This window comes from Canis lupus, chromosome 1 (assembly GCF_011100685.1).
Source record: "Canis lupus familiaris isolate Mischka breed German Shepherd chromosome 1, alternate assembly UU_Cfam_GSD_1.0, whole genome shotgun sequence".
Taxonomy (NCBI): domain Eukaryota; kingdom Metazoa; phylum Chordata; class Mammalia; order Carnivora; family Canidae; genus Canis; species Canis lupus.
This window is the reverse complement of record NC_049222.1, coordinates 108,075,118-108,094,249: the sequence shown is the minus strand read 5'-3', so window position 1 is coordinate 108,094,249 and position 19,132 is coordinate 108,075,118. Positions and strand designations below refer to the sequence as shown.

At 52.7% G+C, this 19,132-nt stretch overlaps 2 protein-coding genes across 2 annotated transcripts; one reads left to right on the top strand and one right to left on the bottom strand.

Moving 5' to 3' along the window:
• The first annotated feature begins 155 nt into the window (after positions 1–155).
• FTL (ferritin light chain) lies at positions 156–1,622 on the top strand. Its single transcript, NM_001024636.2, has 4 exons — positions 156–463; positions 633–779; positions 1,062–1,187; positions 1,304–1,622. The coding sequence occupies exons 1-4, from the start codon at positions 362–364 to the stop codon at positions 1,454–1,456; spliced, it is 528 nt and encodes a 175-aa protein (NP_001019807.1). The 5' UTR covers positions 156–361; the 3' UTR covers positions 1,457–1,622.
• Positions 1,623–2,804: 1,182 nt separating this feature from the next.
• GYS1 (glycogen synthase 1) lies at positions 2,805–19,017 on the bottom strand. The gene is made up of 16 exons (XM_038528302.1): positions 18,665–19,017; positions 17,039–17,220; positions 14,687–14,878; positions 13,638–13,823; positions 13,259–13,403; positions 12,285–12,402; positions 11,862–11,982; positions 11,295–11,401; positions 9,903–9,962; positions 9,735–9,813; positions 7,809–7,922; positions 7,205–7,331; positions 5,222–5,317; positions 4,905–5,068; positions 4,434–4,514; positions 2,805–4,282 (listed from the first exon to the last, which is right to left on the bottom strand). The coding sequence occupies exons 1-16, from the start codon at positions 18,780–18,782 to the stop codon at positions 3,959–3,961; spliced, it is 2,214 nt and encodes a 737-aa protein (XP_038384230.1). The 5' UTR covers positions 18,783–19,017; the 3' UTR covers positions 2,805–3,958.
• Between the last annotated feature and the right edge of the window lie 115 nt (positions 19,018–19,132).

The following is a 19,132-nucleotide window of genomic DNA, read 5'->3' as shown; positions in this document are numbered from 1 at the left end:
GGGCGGGGGTCGGGGACGCCTGTCAGCTCGGATTGGTCAATAGCAGGCTCTAAGCCCCGCCTCCCGACACCGCAGATTGGCCGATCGCCCTCCCTGAACGCCCCACCTCCGAGGGCCCGCGCGCTATAAAAGAAGCCGCCCGGGCCATAGCCTCTCGCGGTGCTTTCGGCGGTCCTGCGGATCTGTCTCTTGCTTCAACAGTGTTTGGACGGAACAGACCCAGGGACGCCCCTTCTACCAGCCAACGGCCACCCTCCAACCTTTTTTCCAGTCGCAACCTTCGGAGCCATCTTCCTGGCCATCTTCTGCCACCGGCAGCGAACACCCAAGTTTGAATTTAATTCCTTGTCCAGGATCAACCATGAGCTCCCAGATTCGTCAGAATTATTCTACCGAGGTGGAGGCCGCCGTCAACCGCCTGGTCAACATGCACCTGCGGGCCTCCTACACCTACCTCTCTCTGGTGAGGGTCCCCAGGACGCCCCCAGCCTAAGTTCCCCCACTAGCGCGCACCTCCGGCCCTCTGCGCGTGCGCTGGCAGCCTTTGTCTCGTTGGGTAGTCGGAGGGCGGAGTCCGGCGCCTGGCCGGCCTTTCTTCCCGCTAAACGTTTTTCGCGCCTGTCTTCCCACAGGGCTTCTATTTCGACCGTGACGATGTGGCTCTGGAGGGTGTGGGCCACTTCTTCCGCGAGTTGGCTGAGGAGAAGCGCGAGGGCGCCGAGCGTTTCTTGAAGATGCAAAACCAGCGCGGCGGCCGCGCCCTCTTCCAGGACGTGCAGGTAAACAGTGTGCGGGCACCGGACTACATGTCCCGGTAGGCCGTGCGCGCGAAGCGCCTTGCCTGCAGTGGCTTAGGCCCCACGTGGGCTTCTGGGTCATTGTGTTCGCTTTTGTGCGGCGCAAAATGGAGGCGCGCGCTTTTCCACAAAGACGTAGCTGTCCACACTGCAGCGCAGTCTCCCGGGACGGGTGGTTGTAGGAAACTAGGGGTGATCGCTGCAAGCTCTTAGGCGCCTTTGCGGGCTGTGTAGTTAGTCCTGAGCACTCTGTCATCTGTACAGAAACCGTCCCAAGATGAGTGGGGGAAGACCCTGGACGCCATGGAAGCCGCCCTGCTTCTGGAGAAGAGCCTGAACCAGGCCCTTCTGGATCTGCATGCCCTGGGTTCTGCCCGCGCGGATCCCCATGTAAGTACCCCCTTCATCCGAATTTAATCGGGCAGGTTTCCCGTTTAGCCTCGTTTCCCCGTCTGTCACACTGTTAGTGGGTAAGTGGCAATATTTTCTTCTCTTTCATCACCCAGCTCTGTGACTTCCTGGAGAACCACTTCCTAGATGAGGAGGTAAAACTCATCAAGAAGATGGGCGACCACCTGACTAACCTCCGCAGGCTGGCCACCCCCCAGGCTGGGCTGGGCGAGTATCTTTTCGAAAGGCTCACTCTCAAGCACGACTAGGAGCCCCTGGAGACCAGCAGCCTTTGAGGGGCTCCTCTGGCAACCCCCCGGTGCCAGGGCTTGTGCCTGAACCTTTTCCCATGCAGCCACTAGGCAGCTTTTTAACCATTCTGGAGCCCTTTCCCAAAACGTGGACCAAATGGAGACAATAAAGCTTTTTGCAGCACCTGGTGGTTTTGGGGCATGTTTGTGTTGTGCTTGTATGTATGGTGTGGAAAATGAGATCTATCTATTTTCAGAAGGCTTATAGCTGGACTGCCTTGGCAGGGAGACAGGTGTTGGCCCCGCCTCGCATCTGTTGTTCTGGAAGGCCTAATCTTATGGGGGGGGGGGGGGGTATGGAGTAGGAGGTTAACTGTTCTTCCTACAGAGTAGAACCCAGACTCTCAAGGAGAATCTAGTAAGACCTAGGATTGGTAGCTGGAAGCAGGCACTGTTAGAAATAAACTAACCAGAAGCGGGTTCTGAGTAATGTCAAGCAGCAGGATCACATGATGCTCAAGAGGTGCTGAGCTAGGGGGTTTGGGGCACGCAATACCGAAACAAGATGTGAAACAGGGACTCAATCCTCCATCCAAGTAGGAATTGAAGAAGGGTTAGCAGGCATCTGTTGGGTCCAAGCTACAAAACAGCTCTGATCCCTTGCCCCCTCTGTTGTTGGTAGAATTTAGGGAGGAAGTGGCTCCTGGATACATGTTCTTTTGGGTACTCAGCACCTGCTGTTGTCCCCACATTTTGGTGGCCACTCCGGATTCTGGCCGCGGATGGGGGCTTTTTGTCCACCACCACCAGTTAATGGGAAAGATGGTCAAACATGGAAATACAGTTTCTACTCCCCTGCAACATAATTGGCTTGGAGATGCACTTTAGTGAAGACTAGAACTGAAAACATTTTTCTTCCCGGAAAACAGAGCCATTCGGGACAGTAGGGCTAAAGTCCAGAGGCCAGTGTCCTTGAAACATGTTTTAAGCTAGTGCTGTCCAATAGAATTTTTTGCAATGACGAAAATATCTTATTTGTGCTGCTCAATTGGGTAGCTACAAGCTTCATGTGGTCACGGTGGTTATCGACTACCTGTGGATTTTTTTTTCCTTTTTTTTTTTTTTTTGGTGATACAGCCCCTTTCTGCCAAAGAGCTTGAGCCAAATTTTTGCCACTTGCAAGTCTCAACTAAACCAAGGTGTTTTCCCTTGAAATAAAACTAGAAATCTAGAACAGCAACCCAAGTCTCTCCACAGCAGAATGAGACCAGGTATCAGGGATTCAGGTCGGCAGGGGGAAGAATAGAGAAGTAAAGAGGGAGGGGCCAGGAGTGAGGCCCAGCAAGTCCTCACAGTGGACCAAACCCAAGATTCTTAAATATAGATGTATTTTTTTCATCTCTGGACACACAACAATCACCCATTCTGCCCTCCCCCTCCCAACTGCAAACCAAGTGCATCAGACACAGCACAGCACACATGAAGGGCCCCTCCCTTTCACCAAAGCTGGGGGCAGGGCACAGCTTAAGGACAGAAGAGCCTTGAGGTAAATATGAAAGTTCTAGAACCTAGTGGGTTCAGTTCTAGACCAGGGGCAAAGGACCAGGAAGCACAGTGATAAGGTTCTAGAGTCAGCAACCAGGACCTAGAACCCAGTGGTTTCATGGTGGGCCTAGGGGCTGGGGGTTGTGGCAGAGGAAGATAGCTAGTTCTGTCCCCAGTGAGAAGATTCTCTGGAGACAACAGGAATCTCAAGATATGATGAGCTCAGACTCAGAGAAGGAGGAGTAGGGTCTGGTTTAGAAAAGGTCAGAAAGGTATCTAGACCAAGACGGGATGTTCTCTAATAGGAATGAGAAGCCAAGTGGTTCTGCACCACCACCATCACCCCATTGGCCAAAGTACAGAGAGAGGAGGCTGGGGGTGTGGAAAGACCCTCCAGGCAGAGACAGACACCCCAGGAAGCACCAGATCAGACTAAACACACGAGCGACCTGGTCTGGAGTTGAAATGGAGGACCTCTGCATTCAGTTAAGTCCCTGATAGTGCCCCAGCTTTGGACTTGATTGTCCCAATTGTACGGACACCACATGGTTTCCAGAGCTTGTAACCCCCGGGGCCAGGCCTGAGCATGGCATATTCTGTGTGCTGCAAACTTAGCAAGCCACAAAGGATCCTAGGAGACCCTGCCTGGAAGGCAACAGAGCAGGTTTCCTAAAACCTCTGGCACCTTAGCACGGTAATGGCAGGTTCCTGGCCCCTGGCACCTAAGCCAGGCCCGGAGGACTCCAGGGCACAGAGTATGCATTCTGGAACCCAGGAAAGGCACGGCGTTGTAGATTCTGGAGTGTTGGGGGTTCCAAGAGCGGGGCCAGAGGGGCTGGAGTGTATGGCGGAGGGGGCGGGGCTGTGGCCCCCCCAGGAGGGCTCGAGATCCGGAGTGGGGTTTAGGAACAGCGCCATCCTGCATCCACCCTCTGGAGGAGAGGCAGGATGGGTCGGGAGTGAGGGGCCCGGGACTCAGTTGCGCTCCTCGCCCAGGGAGCTGGCAGGGCTGAGGGGCTCACTGGGAGTGCTGAGCGAGCTGGAGGGCGCCGTGTCCACCGAGCTGCGCTTGCTCCCGCCGGTGGAAGAGGTGCAGGAGGCGCGGCGCGGCCACTCCGGGGCGCGGATGTTGCGCCGGTCCTTGGCTGCCTCCTCGTCCTCGTCGTAGCGCTCCCCATCTACATCCGGCGGCCCGTCCCGCGGCTCCTCCTCGTCCTCACTCTGGTGCGGACTTGAGTGGCGCGACAGCGAGGGCGATGGTGGCACCGAGGCCGGCCGCGGGTAGCGGTAGCCCTGAGTCTGCGTTCCGGGGGTGTGGGCACAAACCGCAGAGTGAGCAGAGACCTCTACGGTTCCCCCCATCCTCGGGGGCCCTCCCACTCCAAGAGGGACCCGCCCCCACCCCAGCCCTGTAGCTCCAGGCCCATCAGAGAGATATGGGTCCACTCACCGCGTCAGCCTCGTGGGGCTCATAGGTGAAGTGTTCTGGAAAGGCCTTGGCCAGCGCCATGTGGCGTGCAGACATATAGTACTTGGGGAAAAGGAAGGGAGGAGGCGTCAGGGGACCGGAGCCAGGCCCCGCCCCCGGCAGAGGTGGAAGGGGGCGGGCCCTAGTCACACTCCAGCACCTTCCAGTTGGCCCCTATGCCAATTAACCATCTCTCTGGACGTCTCTGAGCCACACCTCATTAACAGGGGGCCAGAATTAAGTCGGTTACCCCTTCGGCCACACACTGAAGCAAGTAAGGTAACCTCCACCAATGTGGTCTACCTGCAAAAGCTGCTTGATTTCTTAAAGGGAGAACAACTGGTACAGGTGGAAGGAGACTGCCTCCTGCGCGAGCCTTGGAGGCAGAGCAATCAGAGACCCAGAGCCGGAAGCGGCCGTTTCACCAGCGGAGGACGTGGAAGGGAGTTATACCCGGCCTAGGTATTTCCAGTCCAGAAGGTCTGAGAGGCGCTCGGTGCGGTTTCGCTGGATGATGCGCTGCCGCCGGCTCTGCTGGCAGAAGCTGTAGAGGAAGGAGGTGAGCTGGGAGCAGGAATCATCCAGACTGCGGAACCGCCGGTCCAGGATGTAGATGCCTGTGGGGGCCAGGACGGGGGCTCAGATATCAGACTAAGGAAACCATTCTCCCAGGGACTGTGGGGCGCCAGGACCCTTCCTTCCCAGGGACCCAGGAGCCCACCCTTTCCGCCCCCAGGATCCAAGAGTCTCGGCTCTGTCTGGGAGCTGACCGTAAGCGGAGGGGTCTGCGATGTGTTCCTCCATGAAGCAGCCGAAGCCAGAGAGGTTGGTGGAGATACTGGGGATGCCCATAACCGTGCACTCAGCTGCAGGAAGGCGGCAGAAGGAAGGTCCACTTAGCTTTCGCATTCTTTGAGACTCAAACGCAAGCCCTAACAGCGCCCTCTACTGACACCTTGCACAATCACTGAGCCCACAAAATCAGACTTAGACCTTAGACTATCATAGTCTCTTTCTTGAAAGCTAAGAGGCTCAGAAAAGGGAATTCACTTGTTTCCAGGCTTTAGGATGACGTAGAGTCTAGAGTTAGGCGATAGGATGCTCAATTATTAAGTTCATACTCTGTGCCAATGTCTACCATTTACTTAATCCTCACAGCCTGTAAGGTATTTTCTTTCTTTCTTTCTTTCTTTCTTTCTTTTTTTTTAAAGATTTTATTTATTTATTTATTTTCAGATTTATTTACTTGGGGGAATCCCTGGGTGGCTCGGCGGTTTGGCGCCTGCCTTCCGCCCAGGGCGTGATCCTGGAGTCCCGGGATTGAGTCCTGCATGGGGCTCCCTGCATGGAGCCTGCTTCTCTCTCTGCCTGTAGCCTGCTTCTCCCTCTGCCTGTCTCTGCCTCTCTCTCTCAGTCTGTCTCTCATGAATAATAAGTAAATCAATCTTTTTTTTTAAAGATTTTATTTATTTATTCATGAGAGACAGACAGAGAGAGAGGCAGAGACACAGGCAGATGGAGAAGCAGGCTCCTCGCAGGGAGCCCCATGCTGGACTCGATCCCAGATCCTGGGGTCACAACCTGAGGCAAAGACAGGAGCCTAACCACTGAGCCACCCAGGCATCCTAAGATTTTATTTATTTATTTGACAGAGAGACAGCACAAACAGGAAGCAGATTCCCTGCTAAGCAGGGAGCCCTGGTGGGGCTCAATCCCAGGACTCTGGGATCATGACCTGAGCTGAAGGCAGATGCTTAATGGACTGACCCACCCAGGCACTCCGGTAGGATACTTTCTTGTGCCAGACATAGTGTAATGGTTAATCATAGCTTCAGTCTATTTTTTTTTAAAGATTTATTTGTTTATTTGAGAGAGAGAGAGAGAGAGAGAAAGAGAAGAGGGGAGGGGCAGAGGGAGACAGAGTCCTAAGCAGACTCTGTGCCAGGCACATAGCCTGATGTGGGGCTCAATCTCATGACCCCGAGATCAGGGCCTGAGCTGAAGCCAAAGGGCAGTCATTTAACTGACTGAGCCACCTGGGCGCCCCAGCTTCAGTCTATTTTGACAGGAGGTCAGAGAAGGGCTCTTATTACTGCCTCCTTTAACACCCTAAACAAGCCTGAGAAATGCTTCAAGCAGTTTATTTTTATTTTTTAAATTTTTAAAAAGTTTTATTGGGACACCTGGGTGGCTCAGCGATTGAGTGTCTGCCTTTGGCTCAGGGCATGATCCTGGAATCCTGGGATCGAGTCCCGCATCGGGCTCCCTGCATGGAGCCCGCTTCTCTCTCTGCCTATGTCTCTGCCTCTCTCTGTGTGTCTCTCATGAATAAATAAATAAAATATTTTTAAAAATCATATTTATTTATTCATGAGAGACACAGACAGAGAGGCAGGTGCCTGTGGGGAGCCCAATGCGAGACTTGATCCCTGGACCCTGGTATCACAACCTGAGCCAAAGGCAGACACTCAACCACTGAGCCACCCAGGTACCCCCACATTCAGCTGCTGTTATCTCAGGGGCCAAACATCAGCAAACTGTGGGGAATGCCACATGACCTGTGACTGTGATATCAGCCCTCTAATTATGCTTCACGTAAACTACTTACTGCATCACAAAAACACATCCCGTAGCAAAACAGACTGTTGCTATTGTCCTTGTTTTGCCACGGAGAGCTTGGGGCACAGAACAGGCAAGTACCTTGATGGATCATGCCTGATCTGACCAGAAGCCCACCAGCATGCTGCACTCACCCGGCGTGTAGCCCCAAGGTTCATAGTAGGAGGGAAAGACCCCAAGGTGGCAGCCACGGACAAATTCTTCATAATCCACGGGGAGCAGGGGGCTCGTGGAGGAGAGAAACTCTGGATGGAAAATAACCTAGCAGTGAAAAAGAAGAGCTCAGCCCAAGCAGCTTATTTAACTACTCCCTGGGACCCCAGAGTGGCCCAGAGAAGATGAAAAACTTGTCTAAAGTCACATAAGTCAGTGGTAGGAAAAAGATTTGAATCTAAGTCTGTCAGCTTGAAGTGCTAAGGTCCTTTCTAAAACACAGCAATCCTTTGATAAACTAGGGGAAAGGGGGGGATGAGAGGCCCAGGCTCTCTGTACCCCACCCCACCCCATCGTGCCTTTTTTTTTTTTTTTTTAAGATTTTATTTATTTATTCATGAGAGACACAGAAAGGCAGAGACACAGGCAAAAGGAGAAGCAGCCTCCCCGTGGGGAGTCTGATGTGGAACTTAATCCCAGGACCCCAGGATCATAACCTGAGCCAAAGGCAGATGTTCAACCACTGAGCCATCCGGGTGCCCCTCCAGCCCACCATGCTTAACCCACCTTGACCATTGCCCTCACCTTGACCCTGTCAGCACTACTATTGAAGAGCCCAATTCGGCGGATGGTGGTCAGGATAGGGTCCGAGGAGTCGTCCAGCATGTTGTGGGTGCACACAGGGGGGAAAGACTGTCGCTGTAGGGGCCACATGTAGGATGAGGATCAGAGAAAGGGCACAGGGCTCCCTAGTTCCCCATGAGCCATGCTGACCCTGGGGAGACCACAATTCCCACCAGGTTGTAGGAACAATAAGCCCAAGAGATGAGGAGTTGTGATTGTCTACTTGGCTCTATATGTAAAGGTCCACTTTTCCCTTTAATTTCCATGAGCCGGACAGAAACCACAATTCCCAGCTGTCTTTGAGGCAAAGCCTGCCTCTCAGACTATGGGAGTTAGAACTATTCCATTTTGTACTCTTGGCTCTGTCATCAAAGAAACCCAAAGGCACTAAAACTACCCTAACTCAATGAGGCAGAGACTTTGCCAATATGGTAGCAAGCTTCAGGAGCTGCTGGAAGTTGCAGGGGCTTTTTTTGTTTTGGCTTTGTTGAGAGAGAGAGAGAGCATCTCAAGCAGGCTCCATGACCAGGACAGGGCCCAACGTGGGGCTCAATCCTCTGACCCTGAGATCATACCTGAGCCAAAATCAAGAGCTGGATCTCAACCAACTGAACCACCCAGGTGCCCCTAGTTGTAGTTTTCTTATGAAAATCTTGGCTTGTTTTCTCTCCAAATCACCTTTACTCTCCATCCTGTAATTCCCTCCACCTCCACTCCCAACCGAGGCCCAAAGGAACCAGAATTCCCAAGAATCAGTGAAGTAGGCCAGAGCTAGGAACTCCCACAGGGTGCTGGGATAGATAATTACTTGTACCTCTTCCATCTCATGAAAAAGTTCTACTCTCCTTCAGTCAGCGTCTGGGAGCTGCAAGAAACTACAACTCCCAGCAGCCTTAAGGACTATTGGAAATTGTAGTTTGGCCAAAAGCACATCACATCTTATTTATGCTTTGGTTTCCATTCCCCAGGGAGTGTTTATCAACCCTGACCACAGGTACCAAAGATTCTGGACTCCAGAGAAGAAAAGAACTATACTTCCCAGAAGCCTCTGGGGCTGGGGAAGAATCCGTGTAGCAGGGGCTGCTGGGAGTTGTAGTTCTCATTCGGTTACTGCCACGTACCTCTAAGGTTTCCCATCCACCTAACTGCATTAATCTCAGGAATCTAAAGAAGCTATAATTCCCAGGAATGTTTGGGGACTAAGACACAGCCAGTGGGATAACAAAAGCAGTGTGGCTGCTGAGAGTTTTCAATGTTCTTCAGGTAATGGCAAGTGTTTTAGCTGCCCTTCTGGCTCTAATGAGTATGCAGCTAGTTTGCATGCAGCAAGACCCAGGGACAGCTGGAACTTGTAGTTCTTTTGTGGCTGGTTTGGCTTCCTAAAGTTCCCTTTCACCTTTTGTCCATTGACTGCAGGGACTCAATGAAATTGGAGCTCCAAAGAAAAAAGAAAAGAAAAGAAAGAAAAGAAAAAGAAAAAGAAAGAAAAAGAAAAAGAAAAAGAAAAGTAAAGAGGAGAAAGAGAAAGAAAGAAAGAAAGAAAGGGAAAAGAAAAGGAGGGAAGGAGGGGAGGGGAGGGAGGGAGGAAAGAAGAAAGGAAGGAAGGAAAGAAGGAAGGAAGGAAGGAAGGAAGGAAGGAAGGAAGGAAGGAAGGAAGGAAGGAAGAAATTTCAACTCCCAGCAGCCCCTATAGCAGAATAAGCCCTGGGAAAACAGGCTGCCCTCAGGGACCTGAAGTTCACATCCTTCTATGGACTTGTGATTCCCTAAAAAGGGCTGCCCGTAAAGCAGAACTTCCAGCAATCTCTGGGGTCAGAGCTGACATGGCGGGCTGCCTATGGGGCTGCGGGGCGTTTCCAGCTCTCTGTTCAGGGGTCCAGACCATACCTGCGTGGCAAAGATGGCTCTCTTCATCATAGTGAAGTCCTCCTTGTCCAGCATCTTGTTCATGTCCGGGAGGCTCCCCCTGCAAGGTGAGCAAGGTATGCATCTCGAAATGGGTGATGAGAGGAGTTAGGGCCTAGGAGGATGCAGGGCTGGGGGTGGGACACTCACACCAGCAAGGATTCGTAAAGCTTCCTTCCGAACTTCTCTTTCACTGTGTTGGCTGTATCCCTAGAAGGAACAGAGCCACAACATCACATACACACTGGCTGCCATATATTGTTAGGTTTCTGGGGCAGTTCAAAAACCGAGGTCTGAGCACAGGCCCTGGGGATTCTGGGCTGGAGGATGGGGACCTGGGAAACAGACCCTGGAAGGCTCGAATCCCTTGTGCCTGGCATCAGCTGTGTGGCCAGGAACAGGTGGCCTTCCCTCTCTGACTTCAGTGACTCATCCATAGGAGAGGGATAAAAATAGAATCAACCTCATAGGTTTGCAGTGAAAACTTGATGAAGTCATGACAAAAAAAGTACACAGTGCCTGGCCCATGGCAAGCCTTCCAGAAATGTCAGCTATTTTTAGGGCTTGCACTAGTCCTGGCAGTGGCAGTGCTAAGCCCCATTTTGTAAAAAGGAAAAATTATGTTCTGAGAGGAAATGAAGTACACAAGTAAAGCTAGCAATTAGTGACATCCTATAGGCTCATTGACATTCCTCTGCTCATAATCCTCTCATAGCTCTGGCCTCATTCTCTACCCCATCTCCCTATAGCACAGTGCTCCAGCCCCACTGGTCCCCTGTGGTTTCTTAAACACACCTCAGGGCCTTTGCACTTGCTGTTCTTCTGCCTGAAGTCCTATTCCCCAGATACATAGGGAGGGCTCCCTCCCTCATTTCTTCTGTTGGTCTCTACCCAATGGCATTTTCTCATTGTGGCCTGTCCTGACAACTCCACATCCTGTCTCATATTCCACTTCCTTTTTTTTTACTCCTCCACCTCCCTTTTTCCCTGAAAGATTTTATTTTTAAGTAATCTCTACACTCAACATGGGGCTTGAACTTACAACCCTGAGATCAAGAGTCACATGCTCTACTGCCTGAGCCAACCAGGCACCCCAGAACATTTTCTATAGAACTTTCTAGAATGTGAGCTTGGAGGGCAGGAATTTTATCTTTCTCATTCACAGCCTTGTCCCCAGGGCCTGGAGCAAAGTCTGGTACATGGTAGGTGCTCAAGGAATATCTGATGGCTGATGATTGAGTTTTGCATTTGAGGGAGCTGAGGCTTGGAGAGGCAGGATTATTTGCTTAAAGTCACAAAGCTAGGAGGGGGCAGTGGCACAAGTGGGACCTCGCCAGGTTAATGTCAGAGTCCTGGTTGTGCAGTCACACTTGTCCTGCTGGCAATTCCTTCCTGCCCCTGAACTGGGGGCCTCTTAAGCAGGTGACTTCACTAGGAATCTCTTGGGCCAAGTTGCTCATGTTCCAGAGAACAAAACTGAGCCTCCCAAAGAACACAGCTGGGAGTGGGAACGGCAGGGCTCCTGGGCTGGGGGCTGCTGACCAAAGCTGCTTGCGCACAGCTTGGCCCTTGAGGGTTTCCACGTTGAAGTTGTTGGTCCGGGCTGGCATGATGAAGAAGGCAACCACCGTCTGCTCGCTGCCGTTCACCTGGGCAGAGGAAGAGGCAGGGGGAGGGGATGGTCAGGATCACCTGGGTGAAGGCTGAGGCCACCTACCCTTTTCTATCCATCAGGACCACTGTGGGGCACCTGGGTGACTCAGTGGTTGAGAATCTGCCTTTGGCTCAAGGCATGATCAGGGTTTGAGTCCCAAGTCCCGCATCAGGCTCCCCACAGGGAGCCTGATTCTCCCTCTGCCTATGTCCCTGCCTCTCTCTGTGTGTCTCTCATGAATAAATTAAAAAATTCTTTAAAAAAAAAAAAAAAAAAAGACCACTGTGATCCTGCCATGTCCCTTCCTGTCAAGGAGAATTAAAGTTACCATCCTCACAGCGACTCTGGTCTGCCCCTTCATACATGGATTTCCCTACTCGCACCCACCCCCCCCCAAGTTATGTCCCAATTCCTTTGTCCTCTTTTTGTGTCCTTCCCGACAGCCCAGGCCTTACTCTGAGCAGATAATTGAGCCGGGCCAAGGCCTCTAGGAAGACATCGGCCCCCTTGTTAGAGAACTCGTAGCGGCCAGCGATAAAGAAATACAAGGTCTTGTCCAAGTTGAAGTCCAGGTGTCTAGAAAAGGCACAAGGCAGGGGGAAGCCAAGGTGAGGACCCTGTAGCCCTGGCCTTGAAACTACAAATCCCAGCAGCTGAAGGGGGCAAAGAACTGCTTAGAGTAGAGGCATCGTGGAGGAATCCTGGGAATTGTAGTTCTTCTCTCCTTAGCGGGGGATCGATCCCTCAATACCCAGCCATTGTTCTGGAGCTCAGAAATTCAAGAGGCTGAGCTACCCCACCTGTCCTGTCTCTCACACTCGGGACATGGGCTCCCAACCCCCTCCTCTTCTCAAGACCTAGGCATTTGGTCTACGTACCCATAAAAATGGCCCCGCACAAACTCCTGGATTCGAGCCTTGCTCTGAGCATGGAGGTTCTGGAACTCATGCATGGCGGAGAACTTCTTCACATTCAGCCCATTGGGGGTCACGATATCTAGGATTGGGGGAGAAGATCCATGTTTCAAGTCTTCATTTATTCATTCAGATCATTGTGGCTGAATGAATAAATAAAGGAAATAAAGGAAAGACTCCTTCTTTTTTTCACAATTTCTGTTTTAGTAGCTCCTCTGGGAGCTTCCTTGGTGACCTGGCTGCCCTGCCACTCAGATGCCTTCTTGCCCAAAGTTGCTTGCTTATGTTCACAAGCATGACTACAAATCCCAGCAGCCCCTGCAAATGGCTGACCACACAGGGAAATAATCCACCTTGGGGCCTCTGGGAGTTGTAGTTCTTGCCCTTCTACCACCCTGCACTGGGAATGATTTAAACATCCCCATCCTGCTTCTCCTAGAATATACCCTCAACCTTCAAGCCTTTTTTACGGCCCTTACCTTTCCTAGCCTCACAGAAATTAAAACATGTCAATGAAAAATTAAAACCTCCACCTGCTCCAGGAGTATAAGGAGCTGACCAGCCAAAGGCCTTCTGGGAATTGTAGTTCTCACAATACACCCACTGAGAATGGGTACCATAACCTGGGAAGAATAACTTGTTCCAACATCGCTCTTCTCACAATCAAAACCCAGTGAAACTCCATTCCCTTTCAGGAGATCAATGTCTACATTAACCAATAAAATAACTTTACCATTTTGAAATTAACATAAAAAAAATGACATCTCCCATTACTCTCTAGGGCATATAGACTGGCAGCTTCATATTCAGGTTACCAACTTAGGGTCTTCTGGGAGGTGTAGTTCTTTGCTCTCTATAGCTAAAAAAAAAAAAAAAGCTGGTATAGCCTTAGCACAGATGACCTCATTCATGTCTAGGGACTTCTGCCTATTCCCTACCTGGTTTCCTCTTGAGTAGGTGCTGGGCCTCAATGGCGGTGATCTGGGACACAGTAGTAAAGACGTGAGCGCAGTGGGCCGCTGCCCGCTCCATGCAGTAACGGTGATAGATTTGCCTCTCACCTGCTTCCTTGTCCACATTGAACTGGGTAGGAAGGGAGGGGCAGTCAGGGTAGAAGAACTGGGGAGAAGACTAGAGGTCTAGATTCTGGGGTTCTGGTTGTGGCTGGATGTTGAACTCCTGCGTCTTTAGGAAGGAGGGGGCTGAGGATTTGGACTCCTGGGTCATGGGAGAAGAAGCTTGACCCCCTGGGCGTCCTGGACAGCTTTGGGCTGTCCTGAAATACTCAGAGCCCCATCCATCACATTCCCGGCTCACATTCTCCAGGTTGTTGTAGAAGTCTACGGCACCCGCACACAGGTATCGTCCCAGGAGCGTGGCGTGGGTGGTGAAGATTGTAGCCACAGGAAGCCGCCGGGCCCGGCACAAGCAGAGTCCAATGCCTGCCAACCACTCATGGAAGTGTGCAACCACATGTGGCTTCTCCTCGTTCTGGGCCAGGAACTATGGGGCAACAGGAATAGGGCCGCTGTGTCTCCATATGTGTCATGCAGGCAAACGACAATCCCCAAGGTGGACAAGGAAGCAGGGGAGAGCTATCACCACTCCTGCACAGAGTGGGTGCTAGCCCACTGCAATCCCCCTAGAATAAGGAACTATAAATCCTTGAGACAGCCAGACCCGCTGACCCCATCCCTAAAGCCGATGGGAGTAGCAGGAGAGGGGTGTTGGCCAACCTTCTAAGTCCCAACAGTGCTGAATTGGAAAGCTTCCCCAGGTCCTGAATGTAACTCCTGGAGACTATCTCAATCAAGAGCCGAACTGTACCCCACACTGGGTAAAGGACTACAACTCCCAGAATGATCTAGGTGTAGCCAGTTCCTAAACTGTTTTCCCTGGGGCATAAGAAGTGAAGTTTTTGAGCCTTTTAAAAGCTAAAAGGGGGTCAGAATCAGGATTCCTGGTTTTCATGTAGGCTGGAGATCACCAAACATCCAGGGCCCAGCCACTATCAGATTAAAGAACTACAACTCCCAGAATTCCCTGGTACAAACCCTCCAGCCAGGCCAGTGTCTCCAATAGCTAATGCCTCCAAAATCCTATACTTGGAAGATTAGCGTGAATGAAGCTGAGTTTGGGAGTTTGAGTCTCTGAGGGAAAAAAAAGGGGGTCTGGGCCCCTGGATGTCCGTTTTCCCAAAGTTCAGAGCTAATGCTTGGAAAAAGACCTACCACTCTCATAATGCCCTGGGAGAAGCCAGTCACCCCTGGCCCCCACCCAGCCAGCCCCTGATCAGGGGCTGATAGCCATTGCAGTTTTGGGTCAGAGTCGGAAGGAGTGACATGGGGACCAGCAATGGGGCCTACCTCACCCAGGAACCAGGTGGTGAGGAAGCCAAAAAGGACAGCATCGTTGGCCTCACGGTCGTACCAGGGCACCCCGATGTTGCAGGTGTCCCAGAGCTCCCCCTTCCAGCGCTCCAGGGCCCAGGCTGAGGCCCCCACATCCAGGAGCACCACCAGGGGGCCCCCCTCGATCAGCCAGCGACCGAAATACACCTGGGGGTGGGGGGGCATGAGAAGGCTCAGGGCTTTGGCTACACCACTCTGGGCTCAGCTGCCTGGGCTTAGGGCCTCAGTTCTTCCACCGTTTCTGTATCTGCTGCTAAATTCTCACCCGCCGCCTTATTTCTCTATGGCTGTTAGTTATTCGCACTACAATCTTTTTGCATCTGTTATATTGATCCCTTGCTTAGTTTCTATCACCACTATCCTGCTCCTACTCACTGCCTCCTTTCTCTAGCTATACCCACATTTTTCACATGTCCTGTCCCTGGGCCCCCACTGCCTGGTTTTTCCACCCTTATGTCTCCAGCCTGCTGCCTCGTTTCTGTGTTTTTTTTTTTGCCACTTCTCTCTTGCCAACCTCCGTGTTGCCTTTTCCCCCGTTATCTTTTCCTTCTGCTGCTAATTCTTCTCACTGGATGTTTCTTTTACTGTTCTCACTGCCTTATTTCTTCCACCTGCTGCCTTGCTTCTGACTCTTTCACCATAAATCTGTCACCTTCTGCCTCCTGGCTCTGCCCCATTTTGTACCCTGCAGCCACTTTTTTTTTTAAGATTTTATTTATTTATTCATGAGAGAGAGAGAGAGAGAGAGGCAGAGACACAGACAGAGGGAGAAGCAGGCTCCATGCAGGGAGCCCGATGTGGGACTCCATCCCGGGACTTAATCCTGGGACTCCAGGATCACACCCTGGGCCAAAGGCAGGTGCTAAACGCTGAGCTACCCAGGCATCTTTTTTAATGCCAGCTGCCCTCTTTCCTCCCCCAGGGGCTGCATTTTTCTATCCACTGCCATGTTTCTAAACCTCACTGTCACAATTCTTTCTGCCTCTGCCCCATTCCTCCAGTCGGCTGCTTTCCTCCTGAGATGAGATGAAGCCCAAAGTCTGGGCCTACTGCCACCGTCCCTGTGCACGCAGCTAGCAGTCGTATGCCTCCCTGACCTGGCTTTTCCCAGCTGGAGGAGCCTGACTCTCATGCCCCTCCCCTCCCCCTCCCAGCTGTTGTCTGCCCTTTTGCTGGAGGGGGGGGGCTATTCTTAGGCCCCCAGCACGTGGGGAGCAGCTGCCATGGGGGAGGGCTGGGCTGTCCTACAGTTCCTTAGGGACAGGGTTGGGTCTGACTGGGCTCCAGACCCCACCCCAAGACAGGCTGTGAATGAATGTAGGAACTACTGTACTTCTCCCTCCTAGACCCCAACCTGTCTGTACTTGAGGCCTGGGACATCTTGATCTTCTGTCTACGTAGCAGCCACCTCTCTGTGTTCATCCTTCCGTCATCATCCAGGGCCTTAGGACAAGATCTCCCCTCCTATCTTTAATTCCTGGCTCTGCTCCTCTAAATCTCTGCCTTGTGGTCTGCTTGCCTAGCTCTCTTCTCTTCATTAGTACTCTATGTTCCTTTCCCTTCTAGGTCCTTCTCCCTGAAATATGGGGCTGCTTTTCTTCTTTATTTTGATCAGCTCTCTCCCTATTGCTCTAGCCCCTGGAGCTATCACCACCTCTTGGGACACTCAATCTCTCTCCATCCGTCTCTCTTCCTTTGTCAGCCTGTCCACCTCACTGCAAGCTCAGCTGCTTATAGTGATGATGATGATGATGGCCATGATCACAATAGCTTATACAGTACCAACTGAAGCTAGGAACTGCACTGAAGACTTTATTAACTGTTAGATCCCCCCAAAACCCATAGAAATATGCTATTCGCATGTTTATTAGCCAAGGTCACACAGGCAGAGAGTAGAGAAGGTGACTTTGAACTTCAGGCTCCAGAACCCCTACTCTGGTACTCCTGCCTCACCCCAAGCCCACCTCCCCTCGATCCCATCTGGCTGTCTTTCTATCTAGCTCTTTTTCTCCCTTTGGGTCTGACAACCTTGGCATCTAGGAACTATTTCTCAATATATCTTGGACCTGCAGTCTGTCTGTCTGTTTATCCATTCGCCAATCTCTTACAGCTTGGGGTTCACCCACCCATTTCATGGGGTCCTGCATCTGTCTGAGTGTCTGTTTTGATCCATGCCTCTCTCTCCCTCTGGGGCTATCCTCCCTGCCCCATCCCCCCCTGCTCCCTCTTCCCCATCCCTTCTCTATCTGCTGCTCCCACCCTAACTCTGGGCACCCACCTCCTGACCCTTGGCCTGGTCATTCCTACCTTGCAGCCTTTGCTGTTCATGGAGTCCAGTGTCCTCTTCAGAGCTGGGGTTGGGGGCTCGAGCAGTTCCACCTGGGTCCTCACGCCCTGCTCTGTGTACGGTCCAACCAGGTAGTAGTTGTCGCCCCACTCATCCCCTGTCACCTTCGCCTTCGTCTGCAGCACGGTGTAGATGCCACCCACTGTGGGCCCAAGGTGTGTGAGGGCAGGTCCCAGCCGAGGTCCACAGGTCTGGGACCTGGGACAAGGGTTGGGGGTATGTGTGCAGGGGAGTGCATGGGAGCACATGGGAGGTGCTGGGGCCCTGGACCTCTGGTTTAGAGGGAGGAGGGGACTGGAAGCCCACACTTCTGAGTCAGAGGGAGGATGGGATAAGAGTTCCAGGGCCATACTGGTTTAAGGGAGAACGGGGCTCAGACTAAACTTCTGAGTCTGAGACAGGAGAGTGGTAGGAACCTGGGCTCCTGGGTCTGAGGCAATTAGGGGCTGGGGTCTCAAGGATGACAGAAGCTGACAAAGATTAGCAGGACCCAGGTTCCTGAGTTCCCAGCTCACGAGCTGGGTTTAAATTCTCAGTCAGTCTCTAGGTCACCATAGGGGAGAATCTCTCTTCATGGGCCTATTCAGATTCCCACAGTTGCCCAAGAGAGGGCTGAATTGTCATTCCTTGCCCCCCAGGGGCTCTGCTGATCTGTCCCTCAGTTTCCTCTCCCCATATGAGGACACACATGCGGAGCCCTGCTCCTCCCCATGACTCTACTGGGCTCCCAGCCTCCTTACCTCCTGGAGCCTGGGCCCTGGTGATACATGGCTCCCAGTTTGAGGGCTGCCTGCCATGGTGTAAGACCCAGTCCCATTCTCTCCCAAGACTCAGCAAAGCAAAACCCTAGCTCCCTCCAGTCCCAGCTGGTTTTCCAAACCCAGTAGGCCCTTCAGGGCCTGGGACACAGAAATCTAGGCCCCCAGCCACTCCCATTCTAGGGCCCAGCCCCTGACCAAGTTAGGACTTCCCCAGCCTTCCCTCATTTCAGTACGCATGTGTCTGAGGCCACAGGCTCCTCTACTCTTAGAAACTCACACCCTCAGAGCCTAGGCATTCAGAACCTAACTCTCTCCCACCCTAAGATCTAAGAATTAGAGTCTGCAGCCCCTCCCATCTTTATTGGCAAGTGGCCAGCTCCCAGATTCTGCCCCCACGAGTCATGCATCCTATCTCCCAGTTGGCTCTCTCCCAAGCCCAGAGTTCTATCCCCAAACTCTTCCCCCAGGGCCACAGGTCTGAAACCCAGCCACTTCATCTCCTTCGCTGTTCAGGACCCAGTTTCTGGTCTCCCAGAAACCTCCTTCCAGGACTTAGGAATCTTTCATTTTAGCTTCCTCTTTCCCAGGACCCAGCAACTGGACTTCCAGACTCCTTCCATTTTAACAAAGTGAGGCGACTCATCCCCACCCCGCCAGGGTCCAGGAGACATACCCCAGCCCCTCCCCAAGGACACAGAAGTCATAGGCACCTTGCCCAGAACCCAAGAGTCCTGCCATGTAGTCCCGTCCTCCAATTACTCAGGAGTTCCAGCCCCCATCCCCGACTGCCCTCCTCGTCCGGGACCCACCGCCTGGCGTGCTCACCCTTGTTGGCCACTTCCCAGGCCACCTCGAAGAGCACTGTGTTCTCCAGATCGAATTCATCCTCCCAATCCTCCAGTCCTGGCAGTGAGGACATGGACAAAGTGCGGCTTAGAGGCATGGCCGACGCGTGAAGGGCGCTCTAGGGGCCAGAGGTAGGGGCTCCAGAGGTGCCTGGGGAATGCAAAGGGCAGGGCGCGGGGCCAGGTAGCTGGTGCCCAAGGGGAAGCTTGCAACGCCCTCGGCTTCCTATTGCACGACCGCACCCCCACCCGGGAGCGCTGAGCCCTAAGCAGGAGGCGGCCGCAGCGTCACTGAGTCCGGTGGGGCCCCTGCAGTGAAATCTTGCGGCCACCAGGAGGCGGGGCCCGCCGCCCGACCACAGCCATTGGCCCTTGCCCGGGGGAGGGGGCTGCCGCGTCTCCTCTTGGTGGACAAAGTAGGGTTTGCTCCGCCCCGCCACCTTGGCGG